This window comes from Raphanus sativus, chromosome 3, assembly GCF_000801105.2.
Source record: "Raphanus sativus cultivar WK10039 chromosome 3, ASM80110v3, whole genome shotgun sequence".
Taxonomy (NCBI): Eukaryota; Viridiplantae; Streptophyta; class Magnoliopsida; order Brassicales; family Brassicaceae; genus Raphanus; species Raphanus sativus.
This window is the reverse complement of record NC_079513.1, coordinates 18,865,634-18,881,849: the sequence shown is the minus strand read 5'-3', so window position 1 is coordinate 18,881,849 and position 16,216 is coordinate 18,865,634. Positions and strand designations below refer to the sequence as shown.

The 16,216-nt window shown below is 34.4% G+C and overlaps 3 protein-coding genes across 6 annotated transcripts; 2 read left to right on the top strand and 1 right to left on the bottom strand.

Annotated features, from left to right (window-relative positions):
- Positions 1-467: 467 nt before the first annotated feature.
- Positions 468-3,912, bottom strand: LOC108847556 (uncharacterized). 3 transcript variants are annotated; one of them, XM_018620824.2, is made up of 17 exons: positions 3,844-3,912; positions 3,637-3,725; positions 3,426-3,529; positions 3,153-3,346; positions 2,938-3,038; positions 2,770-2,858; positions 2,613-2,682; positions 2,459-2,524; positions 2,180-2,356; positions 2,015-2,098; positions 1,801-1,899; positions 1,648-1,730; positions 1,467-1,548; positions 1,318-1,385; positions 1,033-1,222; positions 856-951; positions 468-772 (listed from the first exon to the last, which is right to left on the bottom strand). In XM_018620824.2, exons 6-17 carry the CDS (start codon positions 2,838-2,840, stop codon positions 704-706), a joined length of 1,155 nt encoding a protein of 384 aa, XP_018476326.1. In that variant the 5' UTR covers positions 2,841-2,858; positions 2,938-3,038; positions 3,153-3,346; positions 3,426-3,529; positions 3,637-3,725; positions 3,844-3,912; the 3' UTR covers positions 468-703. The 3 variants fall into 3 exon arrangements, with proteins under 3 accessions (XP_018476326.1, XP_018476327.1, XP_018476324.1); XM_018620825.2 differs by having other exon boundaries at positions 3,812-3,885; XM_018620822.2 differs by having other exon boundaries at positions 3,637-3,895.
- A 338-nt stretch (positions 3,913-4,250) lies between these two features.
- LOC108847558 (AUGMIN subunit 2) lies at positions 4,251-6,394 on the top strand. The gene is made up of 6 exons (XM_018620827.2): positions 4,251-4,424; positions 4,718-4,834; positions 4,948-5,052; positions 5,278-5,346; positions 5,488-5,601; positions 5,872-6,394. The coding sequence occupies exons 1-6, from the start codon at positions 4,302-4,304 to the stop codon at positions 6,205-6,207; spliced, it is 864 nt and encodes a 287-aa protein (XP_018476329.1). The 5' UTR covers positions 4,251-4,301; the 3' UTR covers positions 6,208-6,394.
- A 5,642-nt stretch (positions 6,395-12,036) lies between these two features.
- Positions 12,037-16,208, top strand: LOC108844249 (uncharacterized). 2 transcript variants are annotated; one of them, XM_018617470.2, is made up of 10 exons: positions 12,037-12,238; positions 12,633-12,756; positions 13,371-13,509; positions 13,588-13,890; positions 13,963-14,110; positions 14,281-15,207; positions 15,290-15,528; positions 15,626-15,699; positions 15,792-15,900; positions 15,985-16,208. In XM_018617470.2, exons 2-10 carry the CDS (start codon positions 12,701-12,703, stop codon positions 16,018-16,020), a joined length of 2,031 nt encoding a protein of 676 aa, XP_018472972.1. In that variant the 5' UTR covers positions 12,037-12,238; positions 12,633-12,700; the 3' UTR covers positions 16,021-16,208. The 2 variants fall into 2 exon arrangements, with proteins under 2 accessions (XP_018472972.1, XP_018472973.1); XM_018617471.2 differs by lacking the exon at positions 12,037-12,238 and adding an exon at positions 12,241-12,385.
- The last annotated feature ends 8 nt before the right edge of the window (positions 16,209-16,216 follow it).

The following is a 16,216-nucleotide window of genomic DNA, read 5'->3' as shown; positions in this document are numbered from 1 at the left end:
TAACTATTTTTATGGATAGTTTTCAGGAAACAAAAGAAAACATTAAGGCTCTAATTGGTGACCACAAATGGAATAATAGGAACAAAGAGGAATGGAATGCAGAGGAACAAAATAATAGGAATACTTATTCTTTATTGTTCCTTGCCAGATTTTATAAGGAATACTTTTACTTTATAATTCCTTAAATTAAAAGGAACGAAAAAGAACACTAGAAAAAAAATATTCCACATAAATGGTGTAAAATTTGGGGAATGAAGAGGAATCACTCATTCCCATTCATTCCTTTGGTCACCAGTTAGAGCCTAAATTGAATTATAGTAAGAAGTCTTTAGTTTTTGTATTGCAAAAACCTTTTGAATCATTGTAAAACATGTAAGAAGGGGAGATGATGTTTTTTGGCTGAGAGCCCAGATCCTGGAAGATGCGGCGGAGGAAACTTAAAGCTAGCTCTGTGAAGAGATGATAAATATTGAATGTGGTTGCAAAGACTGTTATGATAAATATTGAATGTGGTTGCATTTTGTCATCTCCTCGGTGTTGTACACTCAGAACTCCAACCTAAGGTGATTATAAGACTCTTTAAGACAGTAAACATTTGGCAAAAATGCAACTAAGATAAAAAAAAATGGCTTACAGCCTCATATAAACACCAATTCAAATTGATGTTAAGGTTTACAGTTTAAAAAAGCATACAGCCTCATATCTATTTTCTTTCTTGGTTTTTGTTCCCACATTCTATACATCTGCATCTTGTGGAACAGCACACTCCACCCTTCAAAAACATCATACCAAATTAGAGGAAGGTTAATCAAATAGATTGTATTAGAAGAAGAAAGAAAAATGAAAAAAAAAAACCTGAAAGCATTCACAGTTTTTATTGGAGCATTTTGATTTCTTGCAGTTGCAGCCTCGTCTGTGGTGACCAGAAGCTGGAGTTTTGCTAGCATCGTCCTGTGTGTCATTACAATTTGTTATCCTTTCAGACAAAGAATGATGTAGTGCATTAAATAGGATGTGTTAAAAGGATCTTACCCTTGTTTCTTGAACAGGATCCGAGCTTCTACTGATGATTTTAGGAGCAAATGCAAGTGGGTTCCGAGACTCAATCTTTTTGCGACTATTCAACACGTCCTCTTTATATATAGGTATGTTGTGGCAATTAATGCATGAGCATGGTGGCTCTGTAGAACAATAGACTCCAGCAGCAAAGCATTCACAGAAACTGCACATAAAAACATCAAGAGAGAATCAATACACCAAGCTTTTTGATGAGAAGCCTAATAATAGATCACAAACAAGTGGAATTATGTATCTTACAGTTGCAAACACTTGGACTTTTCGCAGTTGCATATCCCCTTACGTGACTCTCCATCTCCGGCTTCAAACTTCAGCCCCCGTGTGTTTAGTACAATGCCGATAGCTTACTAAAACAGAGAAGTAGAATCTATCAAGTAAAGGTAAATTACAGGGGTCTGCTGAGTTCGTGGGTTAAGTTGCTGCAGTGATGCCAATACACTGCCTCCTTGATGATTCCCATCGACCATCTCACTGTTTCAGGACAGGACGAGAAAGAGGTAAAACAGTGTGAGGACAGTACATATGCATGCAAAAAAATAATAATAATAATAAGCAGAGAGAATTTTTTACCCATGATCCATGTGGGGTTGGGATGTCTCGGTGTTCATTGGATTGGGTTGCTTCATCTGCTCCTGCTCTTTAGCTTGCTGCCGCTATATATCAAAGCCATAGGTCAGTTACCAAAACAAAACATATCTGTACATGATAGATAAGCCAAGCCACCTCTATAAACTCAGAAGGGTTCCAGTTTATGGCCGTAACCACGCTTTCTATATCTACATCTTCCAGCGCTCCAAACGATTCCATGTCACTCTGCTGCAGCTATATTTCAAAGCCACAGGTCAGTTACCAAACAAATAAAATCTCCAGATGGTAGATAAGCCATCTCTATATACTCGGAAGCGTTCCACAATAGGGAGTTAAACAAGCTTCCTACATTTCCATCAACTTGGGGAAGAAACCATTCTGCTTTATCTTCTAGGTCTTCCAAATCTTCAAACGCTTCCATGTCATCACACATCTTCAAACGCTTCCATGTTAAGAATGATGAAAATAAAAGGGATCCATGGGAAATGCATGAGGAACATAAGAATAATCATACCGGTTGGTTTGCTGATGAAGCAAGACCACCTATTGCATCAGAACCATACATCACTGGTCCTTTTGGCATGTCACCAGTTATAGCAACTCCTTCGTTAGGGGTATGCGTTAAAGGAGTTGACGGCTGTGAGTTGAATGGGCCGACTGTGTTTCCCGTCCTTGCTCTTTTGTGGTTGTTCTATCAAAGGACACGAAAAAAAAGGAAGTTGTTGGAAAATCATCTCACAAAATGAAAAATATACTAAACATGGACCAAAACACATGATCCACATAAAAGTACCTGCTGTGATAGTAAAGGATCTTGTTGTCTTGGAGATGCCCCAAGATTAACTCCACTATTGTTTTCCTGCACGTTCAAGAGATTCAGATGCACACCAAAATAATTGATTGGAAACTTAGGAGATCTGAATAGTCATCAAGTAAAGGTATATTACAGGGGTCTGCTGAGTCCGTGACTGAAGTGCTGGTGAAACACCTCCTTGATACCTCCCATGGACCATCTGACTGTTTCAGGACAGGACGAGAGAGGGGTGAAACACGGTGTGAGGACAGTAAATACGCATGCAAAGAAAAAATTGTCAATTTTTTTACCCGTGATGGATTGTCCCTGCATCCATACTGGGTTGGGATGCCACAGTGTTCACTGGATTTGGTTGCTTCATCTGCTCACCTTGTTGCGCCTATATATCAAAAGTCAAAACCACTGGTCAGTTACCAAATAAAAGAAATATCTCGAGATGGTAAGTCGATAAGCCCCACCTGTGCAACAGACTCATAATGCTTCTCAGTCACCCTAGCAATGAAGAAGTCCCAGAACACAAACCACCACTTAGAAAGAAACCCACCAGGAGTATTAATTGCTACATCATTCACAAGAATCAGCAACGAGTCAATCACTTAGCTTTAGAAGTTAGAACCCAATACACAGTGAGAATCAGAACAATCAAAAGAAGCCAACAGGAGAAAAAACATACAAATATGACCCGGAGGGGAGGCATGAACGACTCAGCGGTGTGATACAGTTTCTTCTTCACCAGATAATCGTATATGTAAACGTTAAGCCCCTGCTCTACAGCAGACTCAGAACGCTTCTCTTTCGTCTTAGCAATGGAGATGTCCCAGAACATAGACCACCACTCGAACAGAAGCCCACCAGGAGTATCAATTGCTACATCATTCACACAACACAAGACAACAAATAAACTCCAACGAGTTCAATTCCCACTGAAACAAAGAAACGGCTTTACCTTTACCAACATGATCCAGAGAGACTTTGCCTTCTGTCATAAAAGACTTAGCAATGTTATGCAGTTTCTTCTTCACAAGGTGATCATATATGTAAACGTCAAGCCTACGTATACACCCACACAACCAACAAAAACATGTAAAAGGGAAACTCAAGAAAACTAATAAAAGGTTAAAACTTTCCACGAAGAACTCAATTTCAGTTTCACTTACATCTTATCAGCTTCGGAATCACTCTGCGCCATAGCTTCAACCCCCCCAAGATAAGTAGTGAGCGAATCTTCTTTTCCGAAAGTCGGTAGCTTTAGAGAGAAAATTCAAATGAGCTTCGGGAGGTTTAAAGCGAACGCGATATCTAGTTGATGATTGAAGAAGGATCACAGTTTACTTGATCGAAAAGAAAGGTTGTTGAGAATCTACCGTTGTTGAGTTACTGCCTTACTTCATCGTTTCGTTTTGAGAGATTAGAGTTCTTGATTGATTGAAAATGTAAAGATTTCCGTTTCCGGTTTTGAATTTGAATTTGGTTTTAGATGTGGTTGTTTGGTAGTCGGTCAGGTTGGTTTTCATGAATTTCTATTATCCAATTCTTAATCAAATCAACCCAATCAATTTAACTCTAACAACTATCCAAGTTTAAATCAAAATCTAAAATATCGGTTCAATAAAAAAAGACCAAAATAACCGAGAACTGAACCAAACTAATATATATTCAGTGATGTTTTGGACGAACCTAATTAACCAAAAAAACAAATTAACCGAACCGATATAACCGAATTAACCGAACCTAATTACTATTTTTATTTCCCACAACCAGACAAAGAAAGAAAAAAACATTTGAAATCGAAGTTATCACACCGGAAAGCCTTTTTGGAGAGATGTCGATGGGAAGCGACTCGACGTGGGTGGGGAAGAAACCGATCAGGCGCATCGGCGGATTCTCTGATGCTCTCTCCATCGCCTCCGATCTCGGTTACTCCGTCGCTCCTCCTCCCTCGCAGGTCGCTTCTCCAATCTATTCGCTCTGAAAATTCAAATCTCATCAGCATCGTTTACTAGGTTTCACATTACTTCAATTAGCTAGAGATAGTAACTACTGTTGAATGTTTCTGTTAGACTGAGCAAAGGGTTCGAGATCTGTAATTTTCCTACAGAGGCTTGTGAAGTGTGGAATGAATCTCAATCTGTCATGAATTAGAGCCAATGAAATGTTGTTTTATCTAATCAGTTGCTTTAGTAAACAATATATGCTTTGTAGTAACGCACATTGTGCTCAAATAAATTTTGAATGTAGGAAGAATTACAAAGCTTGGCGTCTTCAAATGGTGATGATTTGATAAGGGTGTTGCGGGAGTTATCTGCTGTGCAAAGAAAAATTGCTGATTTTCAGGTCGAGCTTCAAGGGAGGAAGGTAGGTACCGTACCGTCTTTGAGAGATTTGCTTGCCTGAATATTTTGTATATGTAACAACAAGGTTTTTGTTAAATGCTTTGTATCTAAACATCTTTTGTTGTCGAAAATCAGGATGATAAGAATGTGGCACATTTGACTCATGTGAGTGAAATGCAAAAGAAAATCGAGACTCTTTCAAGGATTACTCAAATCTTGAAAGATGTTATACAAAACAAGGTAACGTACTTTCTTTCTCTGTTTGCCTCTTAAAATCTCCTGTCCCTTTTGAGTCACTGACTGCCTAATTTATCGTTCTCAAAACTTGAGAAATTGGAAGTTCTTACTTAAAATGTTTCGGCAGCAATAGCTGTTGTGGAAGTTCTAAGACGGTTTTATCTTTTCAGTCTTTTTCTACACATATAGTTGAAGTCTCTTACATCAGTTTCTCTGTTCATATGACAGGATCGCATCATTGCTCGTCTCCAACAACCTTATTCACTGGATTGTATTCCAGTTGAAGCAGAATATCAGGTGAGTCATGTCACTTCATAGTATTTGCTACTTTGAGGACCAACTAAACCTTTATTATTTTAGTTATCCTCCAGTTCTTTCATATGTAAATTCATGTCATTTGATAGTATCTGATATCTCTGTTCTGCTTTGTTATTTCAGAAACAATTTTCAGAGTTGTTAATGAAAGCCGCCAGTGATTATGGCGCCTTAACAGCATCAGTATCTGATTTTCAGTGGAGCCAAAACTTTAAAGAACCTCCTTCAGTCTGGGGGGTATGTTTTTACTCTCTTTTAAATCCATCTTCTTTCTTGTATAATGTTCATAGTTTAAGAGGAAAGCTCTGTACTATGTCACACTGCGCTATGCTTTCGTGTAAACTTTATATAATTTATAGAGTAATACATCGCCTAAGGATTCTTCTTAGTATAACAGACCAATTGTGATAGTCAGGGCATGGAATTAGATTTCTGTGTTGTTGATAAACAGTTGATGATTTGGTTTTACATGTTATGATCTCACTCTCTTTACAATTTTCGCCCCAGGAAATGCTGCGTCCAATACCGGTGGCACTAGCGTCATGCACGAGATTCTTCGAGGCCATGACCGCGATGAGAGAATCATTCGCAACTCTTCAAGACCTTAGAGTTGGTAGCTCTGCATCTTCTTTACCAACAACACCAGGAAGTAACGAAACGCCACATAGAGACTCGGATTGTGTGACTCCACCTCAAGGGAGAACAGATTCAAGCTTCGACGACTTGGCTGTTCAGACAACAAGGAGACAAATCCATGATCAAAATGAAACAGAAGAAGATGAGAATGTTCAACTTGACCGGAGACTATCTTGGCCTCCTTCGGTTAAGAAGAGTGGTGTTTAGAACATATCCAACAAGAACTTCATTTTAAAGGTGACTGACCCAGTGACCCTCAAAATTAGAGTTTGAGGGTGGGTTACTCCAACAAGTATCCTCAAATTTATCTTTAAAGTTTTATGTAATTTGCATTACATTCCTCAACTCTAATATAAGTTAACTATCATGATTATATTTTCCATTGGTGATGGTACATACACATTGAAATTACTAAACACAATATTTATAAATACAATTTATTATAACACAAAATTACATAAAATAATAATAAAACACATTAATTCATAAAAATACAAATTACTCATTATATATTGTCATTTCCATAGTATTCCCATATATGATCAATCAATATATTTTGAAGTAAAAATTGAACCTCTTGATTTTTTATCTGAAGATTACGAGTTAAAAATTGTTGGAATCGAACATTTTAATTGTAAAATATTTGATCTTGTACTTTTGATCTTTATTTTGTAATATATTGTTCAATGTAATATAATTGTTATGTGAAATAATAAATATATTTTAAGTAATATTATTTTTTATTAATTTTGTTTTAGTTTTAACATCTTTATATATTTAAGTAAATGTAGTTATAAGGACTAAAGTGATAAGAAAATTAATACTAGTACAAATATATGTGAATTACAATTTTATAAGGATTAAACTGAAAAATAAATAGTGTTTTAAAAATCTGAATAGTGGAAACTCAAATTTGAGTGTTTGAAGGTCTGTTGGAGAACCAAAAACTTCAAAATCGAGGGTTTGAGGGTCTGTTGGAGATGATCTTAAGCACACCGATGTTACTTTTGCTTGAGGTTCTTAATATCGATTGTGTTTTTGTTCTATCTACATCTGTGTCATTTATGATGTTGAAAATCTTTAGTGAAACTTGAAAGTAGATTAAAAGTAGTGTATATTATATTCAACATTGGTTATACAACTGTATTATAACTAATGTTTCAAGTTCTTACACTCTCGCGCCGCCTCAGCACCACTCTTTCGTTATCGAAGATTCGTCCGTCTATCAAGTTTTTACGTCTCCTCCGTCAATCAAAATCATCCCCTTGTACCCCTGTTGCTGGTGGTAAAAAAAATTAAAACATTGATCATTTTGAAATGACATAGTATACAAGAATTGTAATGTTGATTTCATATATTTAATTTTTAAATCATCAAATTTTGTTCAACAAAAATAGTTTTAAAATAGCTTCGACTATAGTCAATCGATGATATGGTTGAATATAATATAAACTTCAAACATATTTCTTTCATAGATTTATGGATCTCTTCTAGTGAAGAACCCTAAATCTAATTCAATACAAATAATTTATATCTAAATTTATAAATGCAGTAACTCTAATTGTCTAGATCTAGTATTGTCTAAGTGTAGACCATGAATTTAAGACCAACTTTAATTGAGAATCACACCTAATAGTATTTAACTACCTAGTTGTGTAGCCCGGTTTAGTTTTTCTGTTTCATGTTTGGTAAAATTTATAATCTGCGATCACCATACATGAATAATGCACTGAATTTTGTTGGTCAATCGAATTATGAATTGACTAGTATGATCGAATCACATGTTTTCCATGATTTCTTTGTTAGAGGTCAGATTTTCACTTTAAATTTTACCCATTACATAGCATTACTAAATGTAAAAAACTTGTGCATTATATCACTTAAAATAGCACTAAAATCACCTCATTCATGTCATCTTTTTGTTGATCATAAGCATGATCTCAAATATTAATCTCATTTATTGAGAATAGTTAAAGAAGATTTTAGATAAGAAAATTTCTTTAAGAATAAACATTTAAAATTATTTTTCGCTATTTTTCTATGCTTCTTTCAGTTTTCTATATATCTTTTTTTTCTTTGGTTTTCTTGAGTGGAGTTCTCATATCTAAAATATTCATATTATTTTGAACTTAAAAAATCAAAGAAGTTTTCAGAATTGTTCATTTCAATTGTTTTTCAAAATATAGATCAACATTGGTCTCGTAGAATATGTTTAAGGGTTTCAAGATAGTTTGATTTTGTCTAGTTTATCTGTAATTATTTGGCATGGTTGAGTTGTTTGTGTTACCAAGATGATAATAATGACTTATTTTTGGATTGCTTTTAGCACGATTCTATGTTTGTTTTTTTTTTTTTTTAACTAATTCTATGTTTGTTTCTTAACAATATTTAAATTTGTTTTTTCGAGGATGCATAATTTTGCTACCAGAAATATGTTACACAGTTGAAATATGGTGAAGTTATAGATGTATTCAAAACTTTCGTGGATATTAGATAAGTTACTATGTTCAGTGATAATTTTTGGAATATATGTGTTATTATGAAATTTGATTATTTCTAGCTCACAGTAGTCACTATTTATTTATAAGTTGCGGTGTGAACTGATGCTGCAAAATGTCTTGTTTTGTTTTTATATATATTCAAAATTTTCTAGTATTGTGCTAGTTTGATTTTATTTGGCCAGTAGTTTGATTTCTTGTAAAGAGAATGTAGATTATGTATCTATATCATCAATAAAGCTGAATTCACATACTTCAGCTTGTTATTTACTAATTTATGTGATTAAGTATATGCTTATACAATCTATAATAAATTATTAATGTTATTCAATCATGTATTTTAATAGAGTTTAAATCTAAACGCAATTAACTGTTATTCAAATAATGATTATAAATTCTATTTTAAAATCTAGAGTTATTCAATGAATTATTATTTAAAATCTAGTGTTATTCAAATTTTAATGAATTTTAAAGTTTTTTGTATTTTGAATTGTTTTCAGATAATATTTTATGGATTCTCATGAACAAATTATTAAATTCAAAATCCAAGGTATACTTGAGAGATTTTAGAATCAATCCAACTTAAAAATTAAAAATTTGATAGATTACAAAATATTAATAACTAATTTTAAATCAGTGATCGAATAACACTCCCTAATTTTTGACCGGTTCTTAAATAAATCTTGTGTTTTCCAGTTGGTTGATGCCATATGGTTTTAAAGTCCAGGGAAATTTTAATCTTCTACTTGTTTCTTTTTTTCTAACTAATAACTTATAAATTTCTTATTGTTTTTTTTTTTTTTGCTTTCAAAACCTTTTGGACCTGCATAAGAATGGTATATACTAGTATACAGGAGAAATACAAAAACCCAAATCAAGTTCATGGAATATGCACAACCACTTCAACTATTCCAAGTTATTTTATCTGAATGTCTATTACATGAAATAAGTAGTTAAAACGTTTGTGATCGATCTCAAGATTCCTAATGAACAATAATGCAAGTAACGTGATTCTGCAATAATGACATTTACATAGGTCTATAAATTATTGAGAAACAACAACATCACTTTGCATTGTTTTTTTTTTCTCAATTATTACGTAGCTTCTAGTAGATAGAATTATAAAGCGGCGTCAAGGACCCCACCCACGAGTGCTCTCTCCATACATTTTCCGTGGATTTTGTATTCGCAACCGAGACGATCACATACGTCCAAATTTTGATTTGTTATTGGGCCACTCTCTCTGTACTCTCACGCGCCCAGAACGCGTGCTCTTTAACAAATACCAAACCAGAACTAATCTGTTTCCCTCTTTGGTTTTGTTTCTTATATTGGAAATTCTTTCATAAACCCCAGAAATACAAAAGCATATGTACTTGCTTGAATACAAGGGAAATAGTATTCTAGTGTTTTTACTTAAATTGACGCTTTAAATAAAAAGATAAAAGAAGATTTATGTTAAGAGAAAAATTATACTTGTTCAAAGCCGTCTCGTTCAAAGCATATGCTACTTTGCTTGTACATTTACTGCTCCCTCCGTTTCTTATAGAGTGTCGTTGTGACATTTTTCACACAGATTAAGAAAGTTGTTGAAATATATGTAGGTTGTAATTAATTATACCTCTTTGACCAATAGTATTTTAGATAAATAAAATTATTTATAAAATCAATGCAGTTTGCAATTAATTTTCAGCTGAAAATTAGTATAATTTACATTGAAATTGTAAAATGACACTCTTTGTGTAACAAAAAATAAGCTCAGAATGACACTTATTATGAAACAGAGGGAGTATCAAATGATAAATTATTTTATCAAATTTCAAGGCTTATAATTTATTTATTTCCAGATGCGTGCGGTTCAATTAACCCAATTAATATCTGCAGTTAATTTATGTATCCATCCATCCATCCAGAGGCGATGAATATTCGTGCATTGTCACAACGATGATACGCTGTCCAAGAAAACCCAAGGTCTTAAATACTTTTTTTCTTGTCAACAGGTCTTAAATACTTTAGTAAATGCAATTTGATTGTCTCTTTTCCCATGCGTGAAATTTCAGTTCTACACAATATTATTTCATATTTAATTTTTTTTTGTTAGTAATAAAGAAGATATTTGCTTTTCAAAAAAAATAAAAATAAATAAAGAAGATATTTTCAATTTACTGTTTCATTTAATAAAGGAGATACTATCATAATATTAATCATTCAACAAATAAATAGTCATGAAAACTCTGAGATTTCATTTAACATGGATATTCCAAAGAAATCAAAACTTACTATATAAATCTAATGATCAAAATGATTAAAATGTTTTATTGAATAAGTAAAAATAAAATTCTCTTTATTTCTACAAAATGTCAATTTAATATTTTTTGTCATAAGAAGAGTACCATTATAATTTTAATGTAACTTTCACCTTAATATCAGGAGAGAAATTTCATAAAAATACCACAACTAAATTTCGTTAAACTTTTTTTTAACTTCTTTTTAACTTTTTAATACCTAAAATTTTCTATTTATCAGTTGAATACTTTAAATAATTATTTTTCTCATATTAATACATATACTTTTGAAATTGTGTTACTTTCATTTTCAATACCCAAATTTTATTTATTTTAATTCAATATACTAATAAGTTTTTAAGAAAAAATTAAAATTTCTAATTTTATTTTAAAATTTAGAAAAGAAGGTAAATAAACTACGGAGAAAATTTAATTTAAATAAAAAAGAAATTTTGAAGGAAAACATAATTTTTTCAGAAAACAAATTAAATTCAGTATTTAAAACTTAAAACTTTAATTACAATTTTTAAGATTATACACAGTTTAGTTACATTTATTCCTCAAACAAAAAATAAATTTAGAATTTTCTAATATTTTTTTTAAACATTTTAGAGATTATTTTTGAATTCCATTTGAAACTTATTAGTATTTTATTAAAATAAATAAAATATGGGTACTAAAACAGTTACAATTTTTAAAATTGATGTATTAAATGAGTAAAATAATTAGTTGACATATTAAATTGAGTAGTGAAAAAGTTTAACAAAATTTTGGATATTTTACAGGAATTTCCCTAATATAAAAATATCAAAATTACGTTTTTATAAAACTTAACGAATATTTATTTTTATATTTATTTCAATAATATTTAAAAATAATAATTTTAAAATTGTTTGAAAGGGAATTCTCGTATTTCAAAATTAATTTTTTTGAAATAATGAAAAAGGTTTTGAATAACCAAAATAGAAAAATATCTGAATTGACCTTTTTACTAAAAATAAAAAAGTTAATTTTTCATTTTATATTGAAATATTTATTTATATTTGTATGTAAGGGTAGAAAGTTTTCTTTTTCTTAAATAAATTCTTTCCTTTTTTCATGTATGCTTTGCTGGTCAAATGAATTATTTTAAGGTCTTCTTAGAAGATTTTCTCAGTTTTAGGTAATAATCTGAAAATTAAAAAAACTGCACGCGCTTGTCAAAGAAGGACCTTATCCCACGCGTTTTATTTATATAATAAACCTTGCCATAAGCTCTGTCTCTCGTCTCTCCAACGTGCTCCGGTGACGATAAAAAAAAAACCGACGACCACTGGCACCGAAACTAACTAACTAACACCAGCACACGCCTCTGTTCTCCGTCTTCCTCGGCTATCAAATTTACAGTTTTACCCCTTTGAGTTGTTGTCTCGTTGGAGAGATATTATTCTTCTTCTCTTCCGTTGCAACTTGCAAGTAATAAACCCAAATTCTCTACCTCCCTCCCTCCCTCCCTCTTCTCAATTTTGAAATTCTCAGTTTTGTTGGCGACATTAATGGTTGTTTAGATTTTTTTTTTCTCTGATCCGTTGTCGCGGCGTGGTCCAATTTCTCCGGCGGGCGGTATTGGTTCGATTTATATTTCTATTTTGAGCTCTAATTAATCTTCTTCTTTAGCCTCAGAGTTTCCTTGTCTGTTAAGTATTCACAGTTTTGACAAAATCTCTCTACATTTAATGTTAGTAGTCTTTATTACCAATCAATTTTATTTTTGACGGTCTTCGTAGCCTAGTTTCTTCTTTGTGATGAATTCATGTGTTTTGGAGTTTGATTAATGACGAAATCCTCTTGTTCAATTTTCTTTTCCCAGTGATTTTGAGGTCAAATTGAGGTTTAATTGGAGAGATCAGAGTGCAAATCATATCGGTGGGTGTTGAGATGGGGAATGCTGAAGAAGCGAGATGTGTTTTCCCCTTGACCAGTCTCCAGATCGGGTAAATTTCTCTTTGCTCTGTTGAGATCACCCCTCATGTCCGTTTGTTTCTCTGCAGCTTTATTATGTGATGACCTGTTTGTGTTTTAGAAGGACTGTACTGTCTTTTGCTTTTTACTTACAATATAACAAGTCCTGTTGAACCTTTAAAGGCAAACTACCTTTTGTCCTTCCTGCACAAAACAAGTTCTCTTTTGGTTTTTTTGGGTCTTTTGACAATTTGAATGAAAGTTGTGCGTTGATGAAAGCACTTGCATTTTTGTTTCCCGAGTGCCTGTTAGGATTCTGATGCTGGGATTTTATATTCCTTTCCTGAGTCTGAAGTAGTATCAGTTCTTGGTGTTAATATTATTAAACATCTTCCTTTGAAGTGAATTATAGTTTGAAACAGCAATTCTCTTGTCTACTTTCATGATATTATTCTCTTCTCCCTGGAAAGGCAATATGGTTGCGTTGTTGCGTGTGTGATTGTTCTGAATCTCAATGTGTGTTGTTGCCTTCTTTTTCAGTAAAAGCACTTAATGTGTTAATAGATACGTGTTTGTTTCGTAGATTTGTCACATTTTATGTGCCTGATGTTCTCTGCTTATCTGTTTTTTTTTCTTTGGTTTTCAGAGACTTGCAGTCATATCTTTCTGATCTCAGTATTTTCATGGGCAATAAAAGTAAGAAGATTTACATATTGGTGGACAACCGGCCGTGGTTGAATCCAGGCACCCGATCTGCTCATTTCTGGCAACTTATGGTTACAAAGGTTTGTAAAAACTGCTTCCAAGTACATTTTCTTGCTGTCTCGCTTCAGGTGAACTGACCATTCTATCTTCGTTTGCAGTCCAGACTCTCCCCTTTTGCAAACTCGAAAGGTCGAGAAGGGAAGAAAAAGCAGAAGCAGGAGGAGGAGGAGAAGCCTAAAGAGGAGGCGTGTTCCCAGCCCAATGACAAGAGAATAAAAGAGCTCAAGAAATGGTTCTCATTGATTGATGCGACAACATTTTCGAAGAACAAAATACCTGCAAAGAAACTGCCAAGCTCTTTGTATCTAAAAAAGCAGCTGCACAAGACCTTGTATGGTTTCATCGTGTTTGAAGTTGAATGGGACAATGTGAGGGGTATCAATTACTTGAATGAGCTACAGGTACTCTCTCCCTGCGATTCTCCACTGTATGCTTTTATTGTTTCTTACTTTTATGTATTATCTTTTATGCAGACAGACACCTCTCTTGCTATTGAAGCCAAGTTGATGCGAAGGTGGGAGTTTGAGAGTATCGATCAAGCTGTAACAAATATGTCTCAGTGGTTCTCTGGATCAAAATCTGAAAGATCTTGCTTGATGGAATATCTTGACACAACTAAAGGTATTATTGTTCCGTTCTCATCAAGAACTTCCTTTGTTCTAATTTAGCTTTAGATATTATTTTCCTAAGGCAAATAAATCTGTTTTAACTGGTGATACATATTGCATGCTTCAACCTTGCATTGTTCTCTAGCTCAAGTAAGCTAAACACTATACTGTAAACACATTCAGGAGAGGAGTTTCATGATGCCGAAGCTGATTTCTCGAAAACTTCTCCTGTTGATGACGACGAAACAAATGACTCTCCTTGTTGCTCAAGAAGTGTCTTCAGCGTTGACCATTCAAATGCAAACTATGATGAGAACGAGCCGCACACACCGCCTCTGACCGGACCATACAAGAGAAGAAGAGTGACAAAGGCAGTCAGCACCGGAGTTGAATTTGACTATATGGAGGAAACACCCAAAAGAAAAGATAACTCGACTGACCACTGGGAAAGCCATGTACCTGATGGTGAGAACATCATTGAACCAACTGAGTATAAAGATGTCCTAGTTCTTGTCAGATTTGGTGACCGGGATCTACCCTTCAAATTCCGAGAGGTTATAATGTCTGACGTACGCTTGCTCACTCTGCTCGAAGCTGGTCTCCCTTCTTGGGTCCTGTTCCTACAGTCTTACCCTGGCTTTTGCCATCTTTATCGACCATGGATGTGCCTTCTCGCCAGAACACTGTACGTGATCATATCAATCATCACCGTTGTGATCGGCTTTTACGACCTGTACAAAAACGTCCCCGTACTAAAGGCCACTGCATCTCGGCTCTGCGGGCCGCTCTTTGATTGGGTCGAAACATGGGACATGGTGTCGCGGATAAAGTACTTGGGGACGATGCTTTTCCTTCACAACGTTCAGAAAGCTGTCAAGTGGGCTATGACGATGGCACGCGCTGTGCAGTCGTTTGTTTCTTTGCTCGTGATGCCTCTGGTGAATCCTCTCTTGGAGGTTCTCGGTTTGCTCATGCCGTTGTGGAACTCGCTGGCGGAGACTGTTGAGAGCTTGGTCTCAGTGGTTTGGATAGTGGTCGAGTCTTGTTACAATATTGTTGGCGAGGTGGTGGAGTTAGTCCTTTTGCCCATCTCGCTAGTTTGGAACATCAGTAAGTAAAAACAAGCATCACTATTCATATTCACTTACGCATATAATCAAAAATCTGATCCTTTTACTTTTCAATTCTGCAGCGAGTGCGGTTTTGCTGCCTCTATTTTGGATCATATCGGAAGTGTTAAAAGGACCGTTCCGAGCGGTTGCTGCATTGGCCAGCGGTTTAGCTTTTTCTTTCTCATACATATTCGATGTTCTCGGAGATTTATGGCAGTACATGAGCAGAGTACTTCAGCTTGCATCAGATTCGCAAGAAGCTGTCAAGACATATGAAGTCTCCATGTGGCGTACACTGTGGGACGAACTCTTTTCTCATGTCAGTAAACCAACGCCCTGATACAATAAAGAGAATCTGAATCCTTTCAGCTTCAACCATTATTACTAAATGTGTTTTTTTGGATTCAACTTTTCAGGTTTTTCGTGCTGTCAGGAGTATATTGAACGGGTTTGTAGCCTTCTTTGCTGCCTGTAACAGACACCGGCTTAGGTAAAGTAGTTTCTTACAGACATTTACACATTGTTATATAGCCAGTTTCTGACATTTGTTTTTGTGTTCTTTTTATGGTTTGGAATCTGCAGTATATATAACCACCTACAAGATTTTATCCAGAGACTACATGGGAAAACCTCGAGACGAGACTCTAGAAACTCAAAATATGGGAGGTCTGCTAAGAACCATCAACGTACAGTGAGTCATCAATGTGGTCTCTTCTCGGAATCTGTTTTGGCTTATTTGCGTTTCTTCTTACACTGGATTTGATCATTTTCGCAGGGAGATGACATAAGAAGGAAACTGCACCTTGCATAGAAGTCAACATAAGGATCTTAATCCTTTTGATTCTTTTTTTTCTTACCGGAAATGATAGGTTGTTAGAGTATAGATAGATTTTACATTTCACTGATGTTCTGTCGGCAAAAAAACATTTGTCCATTTTTAGCCAAAGATGTATATACTACTTACTATATAGGAAAGGAATGAGTCACTCTTCTATCAAATCCCTGTT

What these genes read in the sequence shown, in the direction of transcription:
- LOC108847556 (XM_018620824.2), bottom strand. Translation starts at nt 2,840, where the DNA reads ATGAAGCAACCAAATCCAGTGAACACTGTGGCATCCCAACCCAGTATG. An exon ending in CACGGACTCAGCAGACCCCT is followed by an intron (nt 2,525 to 2,612) that starts GTAATATACCTT and finishes TTGAACGTGCAG; the next exon opens with GAAAACAATAGTGGAGTTAA. An exon ending in ATCCTGTTCAAGAAACAAGG is followed by an intron (nt 952 to 1,032) that starts GTAAGATCCTTT and finishes AATGACACACAG; the next exon opens with GACGATGCTAGCAAAACTCC.
- LOC108847558 (XM_018620827.2), top strand. Translation starts at nt 4,302, where the DNA reads ATGTCGATGGGAAGCGACTCGACGTGGGTGGGGAAGAAACCGATCAGG. An exon ending in TCGCTCCTCCTCCCTCGCAG is followed by an intron (nt 4,425 to 4,717) that starts GTCGCTTCTCCA and finishes TTTTGAATGTAG; the next exon opens with GAAGAATTACAAAGCTTGGC. An exon ending in CAGTTGAAGCAGAATATCAG is followed by an intron (nt 5,347 to 5,487) that starts GTGAGTCATGTC and finishes TTGTTATTTCAG; the next exon opens with AAACAATTTTCAGAGTTGTT.
- LOC108844249 (XM_018617470.2), top strand. Translation starts at nt 12,701, where the DNA reads ATGGGGAATGCTGAAGAAGCGAGATGTGTTTTCCCCTTGACCAGTCTC. An exon ending in TGTAACAGACACCGGCTTAG is followed by an intron (nt 15,700 to 15,791) that starts GTAAAGTAGTTT and finishes TGGAATCTGCAG; the next exon opens with TATATATAACCACCTACAAG. An exon ending in CTAAGAACCATCAACGTACA is followed by an intron (nt 15,901 to 15,984) that starts GTGAGTCATCAA and finishes TCATTTTCGCAG; the next exon opens with GGAGATGACATAAGAAGGAA.